The following is a 21,935-nucleotide window of genomic DNA, read 5'->3' as shown; positions in this document are numbered from 1 at the left end:
AAATACAACAGAGAGATGTATTTCTGTATGAGCATATATTGGTTTTTAAGTAGGTCTGTTGTCACAGACTGTTGTGCAGCAGAGCAGTCTCCATGGGTATTCCCCACAACGTGTCGCACCTGGCTGATGCAGCCAACTGTCCACATGCAGTCCTTGGGATTTCTCCTCGCCAGCAGAGGCAGGGCTGTGAAAACCAATGTGCTCCCCAGACAGCGTGGGCCAAGGTGAGCGCAGGACCAAGCCACTGGGGAGGTAGCTGCTGGCCATGGCAGGCTGAGGCCAGCGGCCATGCTGCGCCAGCCTGGCCTCCCCTCCATCTCTGTGAAGCTGCTGGAAAGTTGGTGGCTCAGGGCCAGTGGCTGTGACACCGGTGGTAAGCAAAGGGTGGGTGAGGGAGACAAATGGCACCACACACAATCACAGAATGGTCAGGGCTGGAACGGACCTCTACAGATCATCCAGTCCGTCCTCCTACTAAAGCAGGTCCAACTCAACCAGGTCACACAGGAACGTGTCCAGGTGGGTTCGAAAACTTCCAGAGAAGGAGACTCCACACCCTCCCCGGGCAGCCTGTGCCAGGGCTCCCTCACATTCAAGTGGCACTTGCTGTGTTCCAGCTTATGCTTGTTACCCCTTGTCCTGTCAGATAAAAGATTCGCCCCATCTTCTCGAGACCCACCCTTCAAGTGGGTGCGTTTCCTCATCAAACAGTGCTCCAGTGCCCTCATCACCTCGGTAGCCCTGCAGCACGCAGCAGTCCCCCGGCCATGGGGCGCCATTTTTGGCGATGCCAACCCCGCCACACGGGGGCGCGGGCCCGAGCCAACATGGCTGCCGGCCAGCCCGTCCCGCCTCGCCCCGCCCCGCCCCGCCCCGGATGCGGCTCGACGCGGCCCGGAAGCGGCGGTCCGGATGCCGGAAGCGCCGCGGTCCGAGCGCGGCGGGCGGTGGCGATGGCGGCGGTCCGGCAGCGGCGCGGCGGCCCGGCGGGACCCTGCGGCAGCCGGCGCGGCGGCGGGGGCTGAGGGGAGCGGGCCGCCTGCCGCCGCCCTCCCGCTCCCTCCTTCTCTGCTGGAGGAAGGTAAGGGGCTACCGGCGTCGGTGAAGGGGTCGTTGCGGCGGAGCGCGTCCCGCCCGGAGCGCGGGGTCGGCCCCGCCGTGGTCATCGCCCGCAGCCGGCCTGTGCGGCCTGCGCGGGGCACAGCCCTGGAGCACCCGCGGAATGGAGGTGAACGGCTCCGGTAACCATGGCGGGTATGTCCGAAAGCTGCAAGTAACAGTCGTGTCTCGAAACGGAAAAGAAGAATGAGAAAGCTCTGAGGGCTCTCGCCGCCGCCTTCAGTGTAACCCAGAGTTAGAGTCCCCGTCAGGCTACTGCTGCCGAGCGGGGGCAGGAGAAAAAACAGCTAATGTTACCCTTCGTAAATGGACTGCAGTTGTGATGGGGTTTGTGCTTTCCATACGTGCATTCCTTTCGGAGGTTTATTGTCTCTGAAAGTGCCTGGCTGCTTGTTAGCCGGCTCTGGAACGCCTCAGGCTGGAAGAAGCATGCGGTGGCTTTGCTGTCAGGTAAACATGGACTAAGGGAGTGAAGTTTCTTCCCAGTCGGTTAACAGCTCTTTACACAGACTTTTTTTTTTTTTCGTTTTCCTGCTAAGAGTATTAATTTGATGTGTTAACAGGAAACATCATGTGAAGTTACATGGAAGGGTAAGCTAAACAGCAAAGAGCTGTCACAGACACAAGTAGTGGCAGTCTCAGTTTATTACTGTCACTGTGTGTTTGACTGTTGTAGCCACTGTAAAGGCAGCAGTGTGAGGGACAGAACAGCTTCTCCAGGACTACCCTGGCCAGATTCTGTCAGATCAGAATTGAGGATATCTTTCAGGTATTGAAAAGTAGGAAGCCTTTCAAGATTGCTAACCAGACAGATTAGCCTGGCCTCAGGAAGGGACATTTACAAAGGTGTCGTGATTCTATCAATTAGGGTAAACTGTCGTGTACTGAGGTGAATAACTTCTGTATGCATAAGTCATCCTTAAGTAAGCATTTCTGCCTAGTATTTTTAAAGCCCGATATATATTCTTAAAATGATACTGCATAAATTTATTTTACCTTTCTCTTAAGAAAGGAAGGAAGGGTAAGCATATTGGTTAGGATAGTTCTAACCAGCTGCAGTGAAGTGGTGGTTCTCTCTGCCCTGCCCAAGGGTGATTTTGAGGGAAGATGTTCATGACTTTTTGGTTTGAGTGGAGATACATCAGCTAGAGTGTTTGTGACTGATTGGAAGGGTGTTTCAAGTTCCCTAGACCCAAACAGCTAGGCAGAGATCTTAAAGGAGCTAAAATCAAGCGCAGTAGTGTCTGTGGTGCTTCTGAAAAGTGTCAGTTGACTGGTGTCTCGTTTGTTCTGCACTAAGCTGGTTCCTAGTACAGATGTTGAACTCCTTTCCTCCAGAGAGCTCACTGTAGCTGTTGGCACAGAACGTACCATTGGGTGCAAGTAACGTGTTTATGGCATCTTCCTGTGTGCAGATGGGTACAAATCCATACCTTCAGTACGTGTCTTATATTCAGATTGAAAATGTCCTTTTGTATGGTTCATAGATGGGCACTCACCTAGAGCCTAACAACCCTGGCTGCTGCAGCCCTGCAGGCGAGCAGCGGCGCTGCTGCGAGTGGCTGCCCGGCCGCCTGTTTGTCTTGCAGGTGTCGAAGGACTTTACAAACTTTTATAGAAAGTCTTTTATTATCCCCACCATGTGACTAGAGACACTGAGGGCAGATGGGGTAAGTAACTTATCCAATTCATGATTTCTGTTTTATTCACTCGGTGCTTGACTGTAGACCGGTATAACTTGATAGCAAGCAGGCCCTAGACTAGCCAGAGCCATCAGTGGAGCATTGTACATAATAATTACCGTCAGCCTCTCTCTCGATGGCGTAGCAGTATGATTTTCTTTGATGTAGAGAGAAATCAGATGTTCAGAAGTGGAGGTGTGTTCTGGTTTTATTCATGTGTAAGGAGAAGTTATAAAAAGTGAAATACAAACTCCAGGCTTCGTCTGAGCCACCCTTTTCTCCAGGCTGTACTGAATGTATCTGTTGCCTTTTATTCCAGGTGCAGAGCATGGAGAATGATGAACTTCCGCCAGAGGATGGGATGGATTGGTGTGGGGTTGTACTTGTTGGCGAGCGCTGCAGCTTTTTATTACGTCTTTGAAATCAATGAGACTTACAACAAACTGGCACTGGAGCACATTCAGCAACACCCCAAGGAACCGCAGGAAGGAACCACATGGGCGCACTCCTTGAAAGTGCGCCTGCTCTCCTTGCCTTTCTGGCTGTGGACCGTCATATTTTTAATACCATATTTGCAGATGTTCTTGTTCCTCTATTCCTGTACCAGAGCTGACCCCAAAACTGTTGGGTATTGCATCATTCCTATCTGCTTGGCTGTCATTTGCAATCGTCATCAGACATTTGTGAAGGCCTCTAATCAGATCAGTAGGTTCCAGCTGATTGACACTTAGCTCAGTTTCCAGTTTCTGTAGCTGTTCTGAAGTGATTGCTTAATGCCTGATCTAATCATGAGACTGACCTTCTGAGTGAAGGCTGGAAAGAGCCTTTTCTTTCTTAAGCAATGAAGAGAATGACTGTTTTCTATTTAAAAAAAAAAAAAAAAGAACTACAAAGGTTTTACAATATGGGTCTGTCAGAGTGGCCGGACTGGGAGAGAGAGCCCTGGGTGACACTTGATGGAAGTATTCCTCATTTTGCCTTAATGATGCAAAATTGCAACACTCCATCTGAAACGTCCTGAGGGGAAATAATTTTCTGGTCCATGACTTTACTCCTCTGTGCAAAAAAAAAAAAGTGATTTCTTATGTTTTCCCTTGGAGTAAAATCAATGAAAAGACACTTCTTTTGTGGTAAATGTAAAAGGACAAAAAAAAAAAATCAACCATGGTGATAAAAGCTGCACTTCATACAATTATTTTCTTTTTCTCTTTTTTTTAAAGTAACTAATATCTACATCAGTGCTGGGTTTTAATGTGTTATTTTTCTTTAAGTTTAGATACAAATACAGGAAGCAAAGAATAAAGTTTGTGCAAACCTTTAAAGGGAGAATGGTACTTTTTTTTCTGTGGTGGCATACTTTTTTTTCAGTGACCACAGCAGTACCACATTGTAGGATGTAGGCAGTGAGGAGTGGCCTCAGTCTGCAGGTTGGTGCTTTAAACTGTTTTCCTATGGTATCAGGAGCAGCTCATTCTGGCATCAGCCTATAAGCTGCACAAAACTTCATGTGTGTTTCCTTCTCCCACCTGTAGACATCTCTTTTGATAAAATTACAAGTGATTGAAGTTTACCACCATTCTGATTTCACTCTGGACATGGTGGGAATCTGAGAGCACTGATGTATTAGAAAAAGAATTGTGGAAGGTTAACTGGTATTAGGTTGGAGGGCTGCTACAACCATGTTTTAACACAGAGAACTATGTTTCTTCCAGAAATTTGAAGAAGATACCTTCTTCTCATTCCTGCAATGAATGCAGATTTCTTCAGTTGTACTGAAATTCCACTGAGATTTCTTACCATGGTTTTGACCTTTATTTTTCATTGCTGTTCTGGCATAGCATTTAGTTCTAACTACTGGATTGTGTATTTTGAATAATATAAAATCTGTTCATTCTTCTTATCCTTTTTTTGTTTTCTTCTTAGAAAATTAAAGTTTTTTAGCCAGCAATGATGAAAGTAACCTTCCAAATGTCAAAACAGTGCAAAATACAGTATTCAAAAGCAGCTGGCCCCAAACAATTATCAACTAAATGCCTCGATTATGACTTCAGTTGTATGTGATTGTCAGTACCTCATCATCACAAATGCCAATCCATTTCTGACTACTTGAAGGGGATCCTTAAGAAGATGAGCTTTCTCTTGCTTTGGAAGTGTTGCTGTGTTTAAGCATGGCAGTTACAACACCTTAAACTTTCTGTTTGCATTTGTCAATATTTGGAGACACTGGTTTCAAATGCCAGCATCAGTGCTAGGACATGAAAACAATGAGCCTTTACAAGATGTAATTTAAGTGCAATATGAAAAGGAGGAAGCTGCCATCTCAATATGCTGGAGTTAAGTATCAAGTATAAACTCTGATTTGTAGTATCTTTGGGAGTCAGAGCTTTTAAGTTGTGTTGTTTCCTAACTTTAAAAATCATTCTATTTATCTGTAAAATAAAATCTTTTCAGTGTTTATAAACAGAAGTCTGTTAATGCAGGTAGATATCAAGGCCTTTTTTGTTCTTTTTGTATATTTTTGTTGCTAGAAGGCCATGCTGGCAGTCAGCTGCTGGCGTTTACTCACCTGTCCTTACCTCAGCCTGTGTGTTTCGTTGATCTTTTTAAAATGTATTTATTTTGCTCCTTTTATTCTCTGTGCCCTAATTACTTGAATGAAGCCTGAAGTTTTGGGACAGGATGAATGAAATGGGATCCTTTTGTCACTTCTCTATGGTTGTGTAACAGGGAGATGCCTCTGGCTAGACTATGTAACTTGATGTGGCAGTTTTTAAACAGAGCAGTTGCGTGGCGTCTAGAGGGAGTGATTTAAAGCAGAACAGAAGAGGAAGCATTACAACTGGAAGTGATAGGGAGAAGTGCCCGAGCTTCCCCAGCTGCCTGATGCTGTGAGCCATGAAGCACGTGCTGGCACAGGGGTGACTCCAGGGAGCTTTGTGGTTTCAGACTTTTCCATCAGAAGTCTGGTTTTGGATTAAAGCTGTCGACAAGCACGAGCTTTACAGCTAACTGCAGAAAGACACATAATCTCATTCAAGCAAATGCTACATCTGTAAGGATTTGAGCCTGAAGTGGAAAGCCACAATGGAGAGAATCAGTGGGAACTATTCACATACTGCAGAGGAACACTAGACAATAGAAGAAAAATAGCTTCTAGCATTTTTGGCACCAGTGAAACATCAAAAGGTGCAGCATTTACCTACAGTGTAAGTAAAGGAAAAGCTATAAAAAAATAATCATTAAATTGGTTTTTACTCTGGTCTTCTTTCAAAAGTAGCAGTGAAATAACTGAGGTTGATTATCCTGCAGATTTGTAGATAGTGTCAAAGCTAATTAGTTCTCAGTCAGAAGATAACTGCCTGTAACACGAGTTGTCATAATCTACAAGATTTTTGGAATAATCAAGCTCAAAGAAGTGCTACAACCTCTTTAAAGAATACAGTACTTCTCGGTTCTTGATTGTAAATGACAGATAATAGCAGAAATCCGTTTTTACAGCAGTGGCATTAAGGAAAGCTGGCTTACACTAGAACTGGCTCATACAAATCAATTTACTTCTTTCCACTGAGTGGGTGGAAAAGATTAATTGCTACAACTTCTACTTAAGGATTGGAAAGCTATTTTTACTCATACTCTTTTAACTTAAAATGAGTTAGCTTAGACCTGATCGTGAAGAGCTTCCTAAAGCAGAAGCTCTAATAATAGAGATTAGCAATTAAGTCCTCAGAAGATTGCTGACCTCTACCAGCTTGGCATTCATTCACAGCTTGAATTTTCTGCCAAGAAAGTGAGTAGCTGTAACACAGGGTTGATAAATATTCATCTCTGTGCCATCTACCCTGGCATTTTTGTTGTGTTTGTGTCACAATATCAAGCTTTGTCAGACTGCTTGACCATCACTCTTGGGCAGAGCTGGTTTCAGCAGCCGATCAACCTTCACCTCACAGTCCCTTCATGTCTCAGGAAAAGATCTGCAATGATTGTTTTTTAAGTGCTGCTGAGCCTCCCATTGGAGAGCAGGTCCCATGAAAAGCATAACTTCAGCCTGCAGCCCTTCAAACTTGGATAGAAGTAAGTCCCAATAAAATGTGTCCTTTATGATACATGTTCCTTCCAGTAGCGAAGTAGAACTTTTAATTAAAAATGAGGACTGACTTAGCCTTAGAATAAAACTTTCCAGTTTGTCCAGGATACCTGTTAACTCATTTTCTCTTGCTTGGTCCCTTGTCTTCTTGAAAGGATGCTCTCTGGCTTATTACTCTGTTAATTTCTAAAAAAAAAAAAGGCTGCTTTTCACATGCCAGTCTTGGCTGAGACCCTCTTTCCTACACATGACCTAATGCATGAAAGTGGTTTAGTAACTTTTATCAGACAGATAACTTACAAGAATGGACTCAGTTTAGCTCTCCTTAAACCAAGCCCTAAGAAAACAGAGAACATGCTAGAGCCACAAGAAGACACTTCTGCTCAACTCTGTCCTCAAAGCCTGTGACTGCCCCAGTAAATTTTGGGTAGTGGATGTACCCAAAACCACTGCTCAGTTTACACTGCTGAGTGTTAACCTAGTTACCATACATTAAGGCCCATATATGATGTTTGAACTGACAGATTGCTGTGTTTTTTAGAGAGAATCTGATATCTGATAGCTGGAGTGAGTGAGAATGACACAAGGACTACAATGGGTAAATTGCCAGCGTTACTGTGTTCAGGTTGACAGAAAAAGAAGTATCCCATTTCTGGAACATTACCTGCATTTACTCTACCAGCAAAGTTACACTTTGTTGCTTTAGCCCAGAGGTGTTCAGCCTGTGAAACTCCAGTGGACCTTTTACATACAGTTCATACATAAAGGCCACAAATTCATACCTAGCATGAAATGTTACTTTTTAGCCATCTCAGAATTCACACCTGACTGTTTAGGACTGTAGTCTGGAGGCAGTTGGGGAAACACTGCTTTCAGATGTAGCTCTGCAACAAGCTTCCAAAGTTGTACAAGAGGTCATAAAACACGTCATCCCTTCAGCACAGGTGACAGGAAGGAGCCCTTCTGACAGATTTCAGGCTAAGGTTTGGGGCTTTTTTTTGTACCAAGCCTTGCCTTTGCTATTTTGATAAGCCACTTCCTCCTATGCCATTTCCTGCAATAAATCATCTACCCTAGAACACTGGAAGCATTTTATAACTTGGAGGTCTTGTAGCCTGATGAGATCAGAATGAATTTGTGTAATCTTTCACCCTAGGCCCTCAGAAACTCAGGCTCCCTCGTCTTCAGAGCTGGCGTCTTCTCAGTTAAGCCTTCATTTCTGCTAACAGAATAATAGGCTTGAGAATTTGTTAAAGAGTACATAAGTGGGTCTCAAATATGTTTACTGGACTTTATCCCTTCTCCCCCTCCATTTCAAGTGAATGCAGACAACTCTGTGCTCATAAAAAAAAATCATCATTTATTAACGATACTTTGTCCTCCAGACATAAGTCTCAAGACTTGCTCTGTTTCCATAATTGATAAACTATGCCAGTGGAACACAGGAACAAAGTAAATAAATCTAACCAGCTTTTGAAACTATTACATCAGTCAGCTGATTTCTGCTAGAGAAGACTCAGGCTCCACAGTTAGCTCTACGGACTGGCTGTTGAAAACGCTTTATGGCTGGTCACAAAAGCAAACGCTACACAAAACTTGGCAATTCCAGTAACATACAGAAAGCACTTGACAACTTTACTCTAGCAAGAAGCAAGTGTTCCCTTAGTGACATTCCACATGCTGCACTGTTATAGAAAGAACAAGCAGCCTTTGTAGCGAGACTGGCTTATGCTGAGTTACACAGTCCAGAGCTGTTACACATAATGTAGGTGTTGAATATTTTTGCTTTCTCCCCTGTCTAAAACCACAGCAACCAGTGCAGAACCCTACTACATTTCCCCTAATTTCTGCCCAAAGTTTTGGTTTTAGAGAGCATCTCAAACACTTTTTTTTCCCTTAAGTGATGTTAGGAGCTCTTTGTAGGCAAAATATTAAGCTGTGACATTACCTTTACTTAACTACAAAACAAGCCTAAAAATCAACCTGGATAAAGTTCAGCACTGGAAGACTGGATAGACAGATTGACTACTACATGAAAGAAAAAAAATAGAAAACCCAGAAACATTTGGAGACAAGAGGCTTAGGACAGCAGTGTTTGAATTGTGGACTATCAAAGACAATTATCAAATTCACCCTGACTTCTCACTTTCCTGGCTGCCACAAAGCCCGGATTTTTCAAACCAAGATTCACAACTCTTTCAATCTGTCTATGACCTCTTTCAGGAAAAATACTTGGTTGATGGGTGACTAAAACCTTTTAGATGACAGAGAAAAATAATCTTCCTTTGTAGGACTGTACAGGACTCTTGCAGGACTGTTCAGGAATGGACACAGCCCTACAGGTGACTTTAAGTCTTGAATACTATGGCAGTTTTATACCGCTTTCTCTCCATACAAGTTGTCTTGTTCCATTTTACAATTATATCTGACAAATTAACTCTGTCCGGATTTTATTACTTTATTTAAAAGTTTGAAGTCACATCAAGGAATACCACGACTTGGAAGATGTCATTGAAAATGCAGCAGTGAGAAGGCTTGTAAGAAGAATTTTGCATTTGTCAACTACCTGACAAGAAATTCTTCTTGGTGAAACGCTGGTACGTTGTGAGCAGCACGCTGCTGCCACCGCGCCGCAGCCTTCCCTTGAGGCAGTGTCGGCATCGACACTTGACTCGCGAGTCAGGGGCCGCAGCGCGGCCCGCCCGGCCCGGAGGTCGCCGACAAGGTCCCGCTCTCGACCTGAACTCGATCCTGAACGCACCGTCAGGGCTGCCGAACTTTCGTCCGCTTTGGCGGTGGGTCATCCGCGCTTGCTTTCGTGTCCACGGCGTTGTCGTCTTCGTCATCCTCATCCTCATCCTCCTCCTCCTCCTCCGCGGTATCCTCGGCATCCCCTGCCAGGGTTGAGGCGGGGCTGAGGTGAGCGGCGCGGGCTCGACCGCGTCCCGCCCCGCCCCGTCCCCCCGCGCCGCCACTCACCGGCGCCGCCGCCCGCCGCCTCTCTCTCCTCCTGCACCAGCGGCGCCAGCAGCTCCGCCACCCGCCGCTCAAGCTCGGCGAGGGCCTGGCGAAGCGCCCGCAGCTGCGCGGGCTGGCCGTGCCCGTCGGCCGCGGGGCAGGGCACCCGCACGGCGCTGACCCGCCCCGTCGCGACCCGTCAGCTCCGCCACCAGCTCCATCCCGCCACCCGGCCCGGTCACGTGCCCAGCACCCGCGCGCGCCGCTCCCCGCCGGTCACGTGACCGCCGGGTTCCGCTTCCGCCGCGCCGCCCCCTAGCGACGCGGCCGCGCGTTTCCCGCCTCGTCTGGCGCTCGGCGTCGCGTCCCGGCGATGGCGGCGGCGGCGGGCGCGGAGGCGGAGGGCGGCTGCGGGGCCGGCGCGGAGGAGCCCGTGGTCTCCCTGGCGGACGTGCTGGCGGAGAACGAGGAGCTGGAGAAGGAAGCGCGGGCCGTGCTGGGCGGCAGCGACCACGAGCGCTGCAGCTACTCTCAGGTGGGGGCGGGGCCGAGGGGCGGGGGCGGGCCTGGCCCCCCGTCCCGCGCCGCCGGTAACCGCGCGGGGGTCTCGGCCCGCAGGGCGCCGTGAGGAGACAGGCGCTGTACGCCTGCGGCACCTGCACGCCGCCCGGCGCGGAGCCGGCGGGGATCTGCCTGGCCTGCAGCTACGAGTGCCACGGCACACACCGCCTCTTTGAGCTCTACACCAAGAGGTACCGCGGGGCGGCGCGGAGCGGGGCGGGCGGCAGGATGGAGCGGGCTGCGGGGCGGGCGGCTCCAGCTCTCTCAGCCCGCAGCGCGCCGGGCGCGTGGCTGCTGCCGCGGCTTGTCTCGGCGGCTGCTTTGCCCGCTGGCTCCTCGCAGCCTGCCCGCAGCGACGTCAGCCGGCGGGACAGCGAGGCGGCATCCGCTGGGCACGGGCACGGGATGCGGCCGTGGGAGGCGAGATGGCCAGGGCAGTCTACCCTCCACTCTTATGGTGCCATGCATTGAGGGAGGACCGGCATCCTCGTGTGTAACTTGTTCAAAATAGGTTCCTCCCAGCAAAACTGCCCAGGCGGCTAAGGACAGGCCGCTGAGGTTCCCCTGTTAGCGTGGCATACTGGTCCTGTTTGGGGGCTTAAGTGCCTGAGTAAGAGACCAGAGGTTAATCACCTTCGGGGATTCAGCCTTTGGAAATGAACTGGTTTCACACTTCTCCTTCACCAACACACGTGCTCATGTTTGTGAGTGTGGTAGTTGCAGCACCTGGGGGTTGCTGTGCCTTTGTGCTCTCCCAGCCAAGAGCCGTTACAAACAATGCTGTTAGCAGAGATCTGCCAAGAACACCATGTGAGAGGGTAAGGCTGCAAGGCCCTTTGGCCAGTTCTGACTGATGCTATTGTTTAAATAGCCACAAGAATATTTTTTATGCCTCCCAATAAACTGCTGGGAGTTGTTATAAACACAAAACCAGATGTGTTTTCAGTTAATACAAACCCTGAAGTGCTGTTTTTCTTTCCAGGAACTTCCGCTGTGACTGTGGAAATAGCAAGTTCAAAAATCTGCAGTGCAAGTTACTCCCAGTAAGTTCAGACATAGGTTTCATGCGCAGAGACTCACAAAATGGCACTTGGGACGCTGATGCCTTGGCTTAGCTAGTGATAGCTCATGTGGTGCCTCTGCTTTTCCCTGCGAGTTAAACAAGGTAGGAGTATTACAGCAGATGGTAAAACTATTGAGAGAGCAAAGGGATATGTTGCCAGAAGTGAGAATGTTTGATCCTTGGCCTCCATGAATGCAGCAGTTCTGTATCCGTTGTAAACATAATGCCAGAAGTATGCCATGGTGCCTGCGCTACTACATCTCATAAGCTTTAGGCTGGTTTCAGGAGAACCTTTTAGGGTGCAATTTTGAAGTTGCTTTAAGGAAATTTAAGGTTGTGCTGCTGACAAAGGGATAGTTCCTTCCCCTCCTTTGTGGTAGCATTAGTACCCTAAGCTGTTTCGATAGGTGGTTGCCAGAGCCTACCGACGGGATGGCTTTTTACTGTACTAAGCTCATTGTGGTCTCATACTCGGTAGGTGTTTCAGACTCATCAGGTGGCTGGGAAGCTGCTGGGAGGCTGTGACAGGAAGCCATTTGGCTTGCCAGCACTGCTGCTCCTGGGGGATTAACGGTCCAAATGTAGAAACAGCAAGTGGTTTTGTGTATGCCCATGTTGTTCTGGCAGAACTGGGGCGGATGCACAGCTAGGCAGCCTAGGGCTACAGATCTGCCATCCCTGCAGGGATGCCTCTGACAGTTTTAAGACGTTACTTTTTCTCATTTGAGGCAACAGAATGGATCAGGTAACTGTTTTTGTCCTTCAGTGCAGAATCAGTGTTGCAGGTGTCGTGACCTCCAGCATGTGCCCATTAATGTGGCTGGCTTCATGCTGTTGTCACCTTTGGCAGAAATGTGGTAGGAAGCATTTTGTAGTGACATCAGGAAGGGTCACAGGTGTTTCTGCAGGGGCCAGTGGTACCCTTAGGCTACAGCTGTGTGCAGTTCTGAAGCCCTCTGCTGCAGCTCTGTTAGTGGCTTTTTGGGTTTTTAAAAAATATGATTGCCTGTAATTGAATTTCATTCAGCATGTTTGGTAACTTGGATAATCCTCTCCTGTAGAGTGAGCCTTATATGACATTAATTTAGTGGAAGCTTAGTAGTAAGATGAAACAAAGCTTGGTCTGGATGTGGAAAAATAAAAGGAGGGGAAAGTGTCCAATAAATGAACAGATGTTGCTGTAATGGCAGCAGGCAGGCATGACTGGTGATCAAAAGTCTTGCATCATTTTAGAGTAGCAGTAGCTTAACAAACACCATGGTTGCCGTTTGTTACAAAGGTACAAAGACTGTTTTTCCTCTTTTCTTGTGAACTTCAGTATTCCTCACGTGCCCCACCTGCTGCTCACTGTACAGCATAGGTGTCTAGGTAGTATCTTTCATTCTGGATCTTCAAGCTGATAAGTATAATCATTGTTTTTAGGAATTAAAGTGGAACAGGGATTGGATTTTTCAAGATCATACATCTTTTCTGTCTTTTCACTGCATTGTCTTTTGAGACTTTGTTTTTCCTTTCTTCCTAGGAGAAGGGCAAGGTGAATTCAGGAAATAAGTACAATGACAATTTCTACGGATTATACTGTACTTGTAAAAGACCTTATCCGGATCCTGAAGATGAGGTAAGAAATGAAAACCCAGTAGTAGTCATATATAGATGGCATTTGTAAAAAGTATAGTGCAAAGGGCGGTTGCTGAGCTGCTTTGCAGGGAAGATCTCACTTTAGGAAGTCTTGGGTTCCATATTGCTTCTAGTTGTCATGTGCTCTAGAAAGAGGTCGATTTAATATATTTTTTTAAATGGTAGAACATGTTTTTGCCTTGGAGACAGATGAGGAGGATGAACCATCCTTTGGACAAAACGCTGCTGCAGTTCTGCCTGCTCTAAAGTCACAGACTCCCCATAGGGGGTGGGTTTCTCATCATTTTGAGAAATGTGGCAAGCGCAGAATAAACACATTGCATATGTTGGGAGAGACAGGGATCTGCTTCCTCCTGCCTGTAACACAGCTCTGTCAAGGCTTCTGAAAGGAGGAAGTCTGTCATGTAGTACTGACTTTAACTTCCTCTATGGTAGTCAGAACACCTTTTGCTCTGTCTGTAGTGTTACCATACACCACTTGGTTTGTACATGCACGCTTGTGTTTGTAGCCACAGATGTCAGGTGGTTAAAAGAATAAGGAAGACACAAGTCTTTCAAATACAAAAAAAATTAGTATTTAGTATTTAATAAACTGACTCTGAAGTCCTTAATAACTGCTTGATAACAAAGCAGTTTGTACTGTATTGTGTTGTGGACCGTTCAGTTAAGATTCTGGCATTCCTATATAAACCTGATGTCACAGTATCAGGGCCTTTTGCTAAGCTGGTGGTTCACACTTTCCTCTTCGTAGGAAGAAGGGTACCAATAGCTTGTTAACTTTTATCAGCTCTTCTCTGTGACAATGTCTTACTCTACTGGGAAGACTAGTTGTGTAGTAATAAATGGGCATTCCTGCAGCCTTGCTAATACGACAAATTATATGTACTGTTGGACTCCAGGGGAGCAAATTGACTCACAAAGCAGTGACTGCTTGTTAATGGTACCTCCCTGTGAGTGGGTGAAGAGGGAAATGCAATTCACTTGAGCAGCCTTTGCATAATACTGCAGTTTGAGGCTTGTGAAAGATTCTGGAGGTTGCTGTTAGTCACAGATTATAGAATCACAGAATCTGGAGACTGTGTGGTTCTGGAGGTTGGTATTCATGCTAATAATACAACTGTTCATCTAGATTCCAGATGAAATGATCCAATGCATAGTCTGTGAAGACTGGTTCCATGGAAGGGTAAGGGAAACTGGACTTATCAGAATTGCCATTCGCGTAGAAATAAGTTTGTACAGTGAAGTTTGTTGTGTTATCCTTTTTGGGAAGGTTCGCTGTAGCTCTCAAAAGATTATTACCTGAGTTCTGAGGTAATTCTTTTCATCCGATGCAAATGAATGTGGCAAGTTTTATCTTGTATGACTCTCCACTCCAGTCCAAAAATCCTAGGAAGAGTTCTACCTTTTTGAAGGCTTCAGCTGCAGAATAAAATCATCTTTATAACTGACTCTTTAATTGAAAAATTCAAATTGGTACAAGCAGTGAGAAAAAGATCCTCACTGAAGCACGTCATTACCCACTACCAGAATAGCTCTCCATTCAAAATAATGCTTTTTAGGCTGCAGTTCCTTTAAGGAGCAAGGAACAAACTGTGCTGTTGGTTCCTGGCTACGAACTTTAGGGAAATCCTTTTAAAAGCAGCTCAGGACTGCAGTGTGTGCCCTACTTAACGTGGAAGCATTAAGGATTCAGCCTCGGTGGGCAGCAGCGAAATTCCCTGTTTGAAGTTGCAGGATCCAAGAATTAAAGAAAAGAAAAGATGATTGGTTTCAATTACAGGTGCTGTAGATAAACTATGGGGTTCCTTGCTATAAATGCATGTATTAAGAATGTTGTGCTGCATACTGTGAGCTTTGCAAGAGTGCTTTGCAAAAGCTGGTAAGTGCTTTTAATTGCCCGAGTAGTTCTCACCCATTTATGGAGAGCTTTGAGCCCTAATTCTTCTTCTGAGGTTCCGCATGAAGACTTACAAGCTCTTGCAAGGAAGTAATCAGTTGTGTAAGATTTTAGATGTGAAGTGTGCAGTAGGTGTTTTCGCATGTCCTATGTTTAGGCCAGTTTACAAGAATGATGTTTAGAGACAAGGTGATGGTAGGATTGGGTGTGTAGGAGATACAAAAGGTGGTCAACAAAGAGAATGATTTAATTTTTTTTCCCTGGGATTTCTATCTTTTTTTTCCCAGTGTTACATGGCAAGTTGCCAGAAGTGTGTGCTTGTGCTGAAAATATGATGGCATTCGGTGTTATACTTCCTCTGAGCTATGAGCCGAGTCAGTCAGTTTGCAGCGAAGGTTTCACTTTGCGTGCTTGTTTGTTTCTGACAGCATCTGGGTGCAGTTCCCCCTGAAAGCGGAGACTTCCACGAAATGGTGTGCCAGGCCTGCATGAACCACTGCCACTTCCTGTGGGCCTACGCGTCGCAGCTGGCAGGTAAAGGCCACGAGGACACCGGAGGCAGCCTCTCCTTAGAGTGTGTTTCTCATGCTTGATCAAGCAATGACATAACAACAGCTGAAGTGGCTGGAGCAGTGATGTTCCTTATATTGGACAGTAGCTTTCAGCAGTGGAAGGCGTGGAACATCCATAAATGTTCAGTAAAGAACCATCAGTTCTTGTTCTCAAGCCTTAATTCTGTGATGCTCGCTCTTGTATTTTGTCACGGATGTGCCAGGACACGTAGATGGTTGGAGGTTTAATACTTGTCTCAAGGAACTTCATTTCTAAACTGGATCAGAGAACTAAGAGGGAAGCAATAGGGCAAGCAGCTGAGTCTAAGAGGCTCTGAGTAGCCAACAGTGAAGAATAGTGGCCTGAAAGGAACATGCAATGCCTTCATCTGTGCAGAGCTGGGGCTGTGCTCAGGACACATGCTCTCTGCAGTCACACCGGGCCATGGCGTATGGTCCCTTGGGGGGGTCAGGAGAGGTGACTTGACTTCTGTGGACAGAGCTGGTTTTACAGAGTCTCCTAAATGTTGCTTATATCAATTGGTGATGGCTCTCCTAGAGGCCAGAAGTGTCACTGGTGATTTTAAGGATTCCAAGCTGGCTTATGTGCAGTTCTCTTCCTTCTAACGTAAATGCAGTACAGAATGGGGTTGGTTGGTTTTGTGTTTCCTCCTAATCAGCTATGTTACAGAGCACACTTTTGACTTGTCATCAACGGAAAACACTTGTTTTAAGTAAGGAAGTGGTTAGTGTAGTCAATCTGTCATGGAGTTCTGGGAGCATGTGTCTGGAGAAAATGAAGGACACAAAGTCAGCAGAAAAGTATGTGCCAGCCATTGAACCTGCCGTAGCTATCCAGGGATACAGAACCATCTGAAACTGTGATACCCTTTCCCTCTCCTAGGACTCGTATTTTGAGAAACAGACTGTTTTAAAATAGGCATATGAGAGGTGAAAAAGACTATGGTGAAAGAGAGGGTGGTTTCTGTGTATACCCAGGTCTGTGTCTCTAGACAGCTGTGGAATGTATCCAGGACCCTGCAGGGTAAGATGGGACCTTGGTGCCCTGTGATGCTGCACTGCAAAGCAGAGAGGTCGTCTGTGGTAGCCCATAGGTTGCTGGGCACAGTGTTTTCACTCACGTGGGTCTGTGTCTTCCAGTTCCTGCTTTGACCAAAGTGAACTCCCTTGAAGATGAAAGGATTGTCCCGAAGGTTGAGGAAAGTGAGGAGCAGAAGAAAGAAATAAAAAAGGAAAGTGGAGTGGAATACCAAGAAATGAAGGAGGAAAAGCAACCAGAACAGCTCAATGAGCCATCCACTAGCTCTGGGTCTGCTTGTCCAGAGGTAAAATGGACCTTCTGTTCCCTCTGGTAGCCTTTGTACTGATGATAGGTGGAGGAAAGCCCACCTCTTCCTGGGTGGATTTGGTTCAAGAGGTAAATGCTTCCAGCCCATTCCTGTGTTCCTTTTCAGCCACCGACACTTGAAATGTGTGGTCTCTGGATCACAGTGGAGGCTGGGGAACAGGCACGTGGCAGTGTGTGACCAGGGTGTGTAGTGACTGTGTGCAGATAGGTCAGATCCTTCCCTCCTGGGCAGCCACTGGAGCTCATCGTGAGTTCCCTCTAACACAGAGGCCGTGTGCATTCTGGCCGCGTTTGCACGGCAGTTGGCTCTGATTGCTCAAACCTTTATGCCTATTGCTGTGAATTTCTACGGCAATTTCCAGTGCAAACTGCTAAAACCACATTAGAATTCTCATATGGATGAAATGGTAGTATTGTCCTTCATAAAAATAAATGTGTCTGAAACAAAAGGTAAGTCTTGCATGAGGACAGTGACGTGCTGGAAAGTGTATCTGAAGTGACGTTGTGGAGTGCTAAACTGCTCTCCTTTGAATTCAGGTAGTTCCTAAGAGTGAGGGGCCAGTCTGCAAGCTGAAAGAACTCCAAAGCAAACCGTTTTTAAAAAAGGATACTGCCACCTTTTGGCCCTTGAACTGGAGAAGCAAATTGTGCACCTGTGAAGGCTGTTTGGTATGTGTTCTCTTTGTTGCCCTCATGGACCTGGGGGGGCAGGGAGGAGTTCCCACAGAATCCTGAAAGGGAAACTTGTAGGTAACATCTGTGTCAGCATTTTTACCTTGCATATGAACATCTAACACCACTCCACCCCACATACAGGAGCGTACCGAGTCCTTTGGCATTCATACAGCGAGAAGGAGCTTCTAAATATTCACATTCTCTTTGCTGCTTAAATGCAGAGTTGCTCTGGAAGGCGTTGCAGGGAGACGCCTGAAATGCTGGCTGCAAAATGTTCTGCGTTAGTTTGGTGGTTGTTAATGATGCTGCTCGGGGGGCATCTCCATCAGAAAAGTTCTGTCATGGGAAAGGAAATCTTACTTTGTTCTCCAGAAAATGTATGCAGAGCTGGAAGTCCCGTTCCTGACAGATGAATGTGACACTGTCCTGGCTTATGAAAATAAAGGTACCAGTGACCAAGAAACAGAGAGGAGAGACCCTTTAATGGACACCCTTAACAGCATGAACAGAGTCCAGCAAGTAGAACTTATCTGTGGTAAGTGCAATGTCTTTGGAGCAAGGGGCTGGTGCTGTGGTGAGGACATCTGCCCCGTCTGAGTTCTAGGCGAGGGCTTCCCCCACCACCCAGGGAGGGAAGCTGGGAGCAGGGCTGGTCTTTGAATTAATCCTACTCATTCATTTCCTGAACCTTGGTACATTGCACTGAAGGTCTCCTGGACCTGTGTAGGCTGCTCTGATCAGTGATTGGGCCTCTCCTGCTTACTTAGAGTTGCCTTTTTATTATCACTATTTATGCTCAAGTTCAATCCTAAGCTTGTCTCGAGCAAAGCTGACTAGTGACAAGAGGAAGTAGAATGCCTTGTCTTCTTGAGCCAGTGTTAAACTCAAGCTGTGTATCTTGTTTTTTGTTTTCTTTCTGTTGCTTTTGCTTCTCCATCCAGAATACAATGATTTGAAGACAGAGCTGACTGACTATTTCAGGAGATTTGCAGATGAGGGAACGGTAAGGCACAGCTTGTGGAAATTGTTTGCCGGAAAACGTGTTAAGTACTGTTGGGGGGTGGGCATTGAATGCTGTGATGTCCTCTTGTATTTTTCCCTCTCTTGGAGTTACTGGTACTCTAGTAGGAATTAGAAATACCTGATTTCATGAATTTGTTGAGAAGACGGATGTCACAGAAATCACAGAATCGTAAGGGTTGGATGAGACCTTCAGAGATGATCTAGTCCACCCCCCCCTGCAGAAGCAGGTTCACCTAGATCAGGTCACACAGGAATGTGCCCAGATGGCTTTTGAAGACCTCCAGAGAAGAAGACTCCACACCCTCCCTGGGCAGCCTGTGCCAGGGCTCCCTCACCTGAACAGTGAAATAGTTTTTCCTTATGTTTAAATTGAACTTTTTGTGTTCCAGTTTCATCCCATTACCCCTTGTCCTGTTGCTAGATACCATAGGATGTCCCAACCTCCTGACATCCACCATTTATATACTTGTAAATATTAATGGGGTCCCCCCTCAGTCTCCTCCAGAATAAACAGTATGCAGGGAAAAAAGCTCTGAAACTTAATGTTTTTTCCTTAGATTGAATTTGAACCCTTAGAAGACTAAATGTTGTCAAACAGTCTTGCAGTTGTTTTCCTGGAGGAATCTGCATGTGATTGTTAATCAGCACGTGCATTTTGTTGTCTTACTTGCTAAATCACCATTATAGGTTACACTATAATGAGTCAGAAGTCGGCCAGTGAAAATCTTGCTTTGTGTTAATTTACCTGAAGGTAAAAACAAGTGGTCAAACCCATTAAAACAACCACCAGGAGCTTTGCTCCCTCAGCTCTTGCTGCCTTTGGGGAGCATCTTTCTGTTGGTATTCTCTTGTCACAGGATATGGGCACTGACTGTGTCCTTTGGGTGGGACAGGATGGCTGGTGTGCCAGCTGTATCAGAGCTTCGGGGTCCCTCATGGGATGCATGCAAGGGAACAAACCAGGATCATGTAATTGAATTGTCGTACCACAACTGGGGTTTCATATTCCTTCCCCCAGGTGGTTAAAAGAGAAGACATTCAGCAGTTCTTTGAAGAATTTCAGTCACGGAAAAGACAACGGACTAACAGGATGCAGTACTACTGTAGTTAGACTGAGAGGGCTTGGGTCTGAAGGGACAACTGGGAAAACGATGCTCACTGGCGAACAGAAGAGGCAGCTTCAGTATTTGGCTTCTCAAAATTAAACTGTCCAAGGAACGTCTGTATTTTGTCTCGCACCTTCTTATTTGTAGCAAGTCAACTCTGTTCTTAACCAGGATATTGCCCTTTTAGGGGTGTCAGTACTAACCCCACATGCCTGTAGAAGCTGCCCTTGGCTTGGGGGATCTGCACCCCTGTAACCCTTCTGCCTTTCACCTGCTTTGTCTAGTGCCTGGAGCTGTACACTGAGTGCAAACCTGCCCTTCCCTGCACCACACAGCATGCTCGGCCTGCAATGCCGGCTGCCTGTGCATTGGCCTCGGTGTGCTGTGCCCACTGGATGTGCTTTGGGCTGGGTGTGCTGTGCCAGCTGGGCATATGTTGCTTTCCTGCTTTCCGTGGCTCGGTCACCTCTGCAGGGTGCAGCCCTTCTAGCAAAGGTGCCCAGCACAAAGCGAGTGTCCTTTAGTACCCTGTGGGAGACGGCTCCAGCAAGGGTCCAGCTGGGGGTGAAACTGCATTCCTGTGTGTGGGGGGATGACAGCAGGGGAAGGGAACAACGCCCTAGTCCTGCTCTGCAGCAGAAGTGCTCCCTGGGCAGGTGAAACGTGAGAAGCGGGGTTCAGCTTTTTGCAAGAGAGTGTTCTGGTTTTATAAATTGACTTTGTTTCGAATATTGTACATGTGGTTTTACATGCAAAAATTGATCGTGTGAAGTTTATCCACTCACTGGAATAGAAACACTATCTGGGAAGTACTAAATCACAAACTAAGCATGGGGGAGGGGTTTGTTATAAGACTTCTACTGTGCTTTGACTTAAAAACTAGTCTACTGCCAATTATTGTACTTGATAAGCATTCCTGACAGTACAGCATGCAGGCATTTTCCTACGGTCTAGATAAAAACGTCATTTTTTGGTAATCACTGTGATAATCGTGGAACAGGAAATGTTTCACTGATTTCTAAGAGTCTACCCTGAGCTACAATTAAGTACTGACTTTTTGTAAGTTGAGAGCCTACTCTAGCTTTTAGGTTTTTTTATCTCCTGCTTTATGTAGTTGGAGGATTCCTTTACCATGGGGTACTATTCTGCTTCCACCTGTGACTTTGAGAAGACCAGACCTTTCTCCATCATTCTCCCTCTTAATTGTTTCTGTCTCCTTTCTTTCCAGCAGCCAGGGCTACTGTGGAGGCTCAGGTCCTTGGTTCGTTTCATGCAGAATGACTAATTGCATCTGACTTTAACTGGGGGTAGTGTATGTGCTTTTTTTGTAGCAACTGTTATGGGAGCTGTAATGGCATCTTTTAACAACAGTATCTAAAAATTAAATAACTCTTCAATCTGTAGAGTGTTGTCCTTTTGAAGTACTGTTGCAGGACTTTGTTTGTGCCCATGATATAGGGCAGTTGTCATGGTTTGACACAACAGCTGTTTCTGGTAATGGGGAAGGGGCGGCAGTGAGCTGTGGAGCCATGCCAAGAGCTGGGCACAGCCCAGCCTGGCCTCCCCCAGCCCCACGCCAGCCTGAGCACCTTGCTGCTGCTGGCACAGCTTTGAGCAGGAAACAGCAGCAGGGGAGGATGTGTGTGGGTTACTTGTGTAACTCAATGAAGGAGGCAAGCAGTGTCCTGGGTTCCAGCTCTGAGTTCAAGTCACCCTGAGCCCAAAGTCTGGGCTCAGAGAAGGGCAGCAGTGCTGTAGAGGGGCCGTGGTTTGCACACAACGGAGTGACTGCAGGTACAGCTGCACCGTCCAGGGTCAGTGCTGGCTCTGTGCACTGGCCAGCCCCAGCCTCTCCCCAGGCACAGAGGGGCACACCTGAGGTAGCCTCAGCCCCCAGCGTTCCCCCTTTCCTACCTCCTTGGTGCAGTTGCGCTTTCTTCCCAAAGGTTCCCCAGGGGTGAGGTCTCTGCCATGGTGCCAGCAGTGGTGGAAGAATTCTGCTGTGAAATGCACTGAAAGCAGCCTGTAACAACATAAAAACCTGTGTGGTGGAGAAAGTAGCTCCTGGTACTTGCCTTCCTGGGTGCAGGGATCAGGGTGTCAGTCCCCTCCCTTTCCTTGCTCTCCTTTGTGTCAGGACGTAACCCCACTCTGTTGCTGTCAGTGAGACTGGTCAAGACTCTGCCGCTGAAGAACACGTGGCTGCCTA

The 21,935-nt window shown here is 46.9% G+C and overlaps 2 protein-coding genes across 8 annotated transcripts; both read left to right on the top strand.

The window, feature by feature from the left end:
- Positions 1-968: 968 nt before the first annotated feature.
- LYSET (lysosomal enzyme trafficking factor) lies at positions 969-3,687 on the top strand. 7 transcript variants are annotated; one of them, XM_061998621.1, is made up of 3 exons: positions 969-1,081; positions 2,709-2,789; positions 3,121-3,687. In XM_061998621.1, the coding sequence occupies exons 2-3, from the start codon at positions 2,785-2,787 to the stop codon at positions 3,530-3,532; spliced, it is 417 nt and encodes a 138-aa protein (XP_061854605.1). In that variant the 5' UTR covers positions 969-1,081; positions 2,709-2,784; the 3' UTR covers positions 3,533-3,687. The 7 variants fall into 7 exon arrangements, with proteins under 7 accessions (XP_061854605.1, XP_061854609.1, XP_061854606.1 ...); XM_061998622.1 differs by lacking the exon at positions 969-1,081 and adding an exon at positions 1,090-1,254; XM_061998624.1 differs by lacking the exon at positions 969-1,081 and adding an exon at positions 1,261-1,569.
- Positions 3,688-10,160: 6,473 nt separating this feature from the next.
- Positions 10,161-21,129, top strand: UBR7 (ubiquitin protein ligase E3 component n-recognin 7). The gene is made up of 11 exons (XM_061998207.1): positions 10,161-10,378; positions 10,462-10,595; positions 11,387-11,447; positions 12,990-13,085; positions 14,235-14,288; positions 15,431-15,536; positions 16,715-16,899; positions 17,460-17,591; positions 17,970-18,132; positions 18,539-18,600; positions 19,639-21,129. The coding sequence occupies exons 1-11, from the start codon at positions 10,217-10,219 to the stop codon at positions 19,729-19,731; spliced, it is 1,248 nt and encodes a 415-aa protein (XP_061854191.1). The 5' UTR covers positions 10,161-10,216; the 3' UTR covers positions 19,732-21,129.
- The last annotated feature ends 806 nt before the right edge of the window (positions 21,130-21,935 follow it).

Source organism: Colius striatus, chromosome 6 (assembly GCF_028858725.1).
Source record: "Colius striatus isolate bColStr4 chromosome 6, bColStr4.1.hap1, whole genome shotgun sequence".
In the NCBI taxonomy this organism is placed as follows: domain Eukaryota; kingdom Metazoa; phylum Chordata; class Aves; order Coliiformes; family Coliidae; genus Colius; species Colius striatus.
This window is presented reverse-complemented; position numbering and strand designations above follow the sequence as displayed.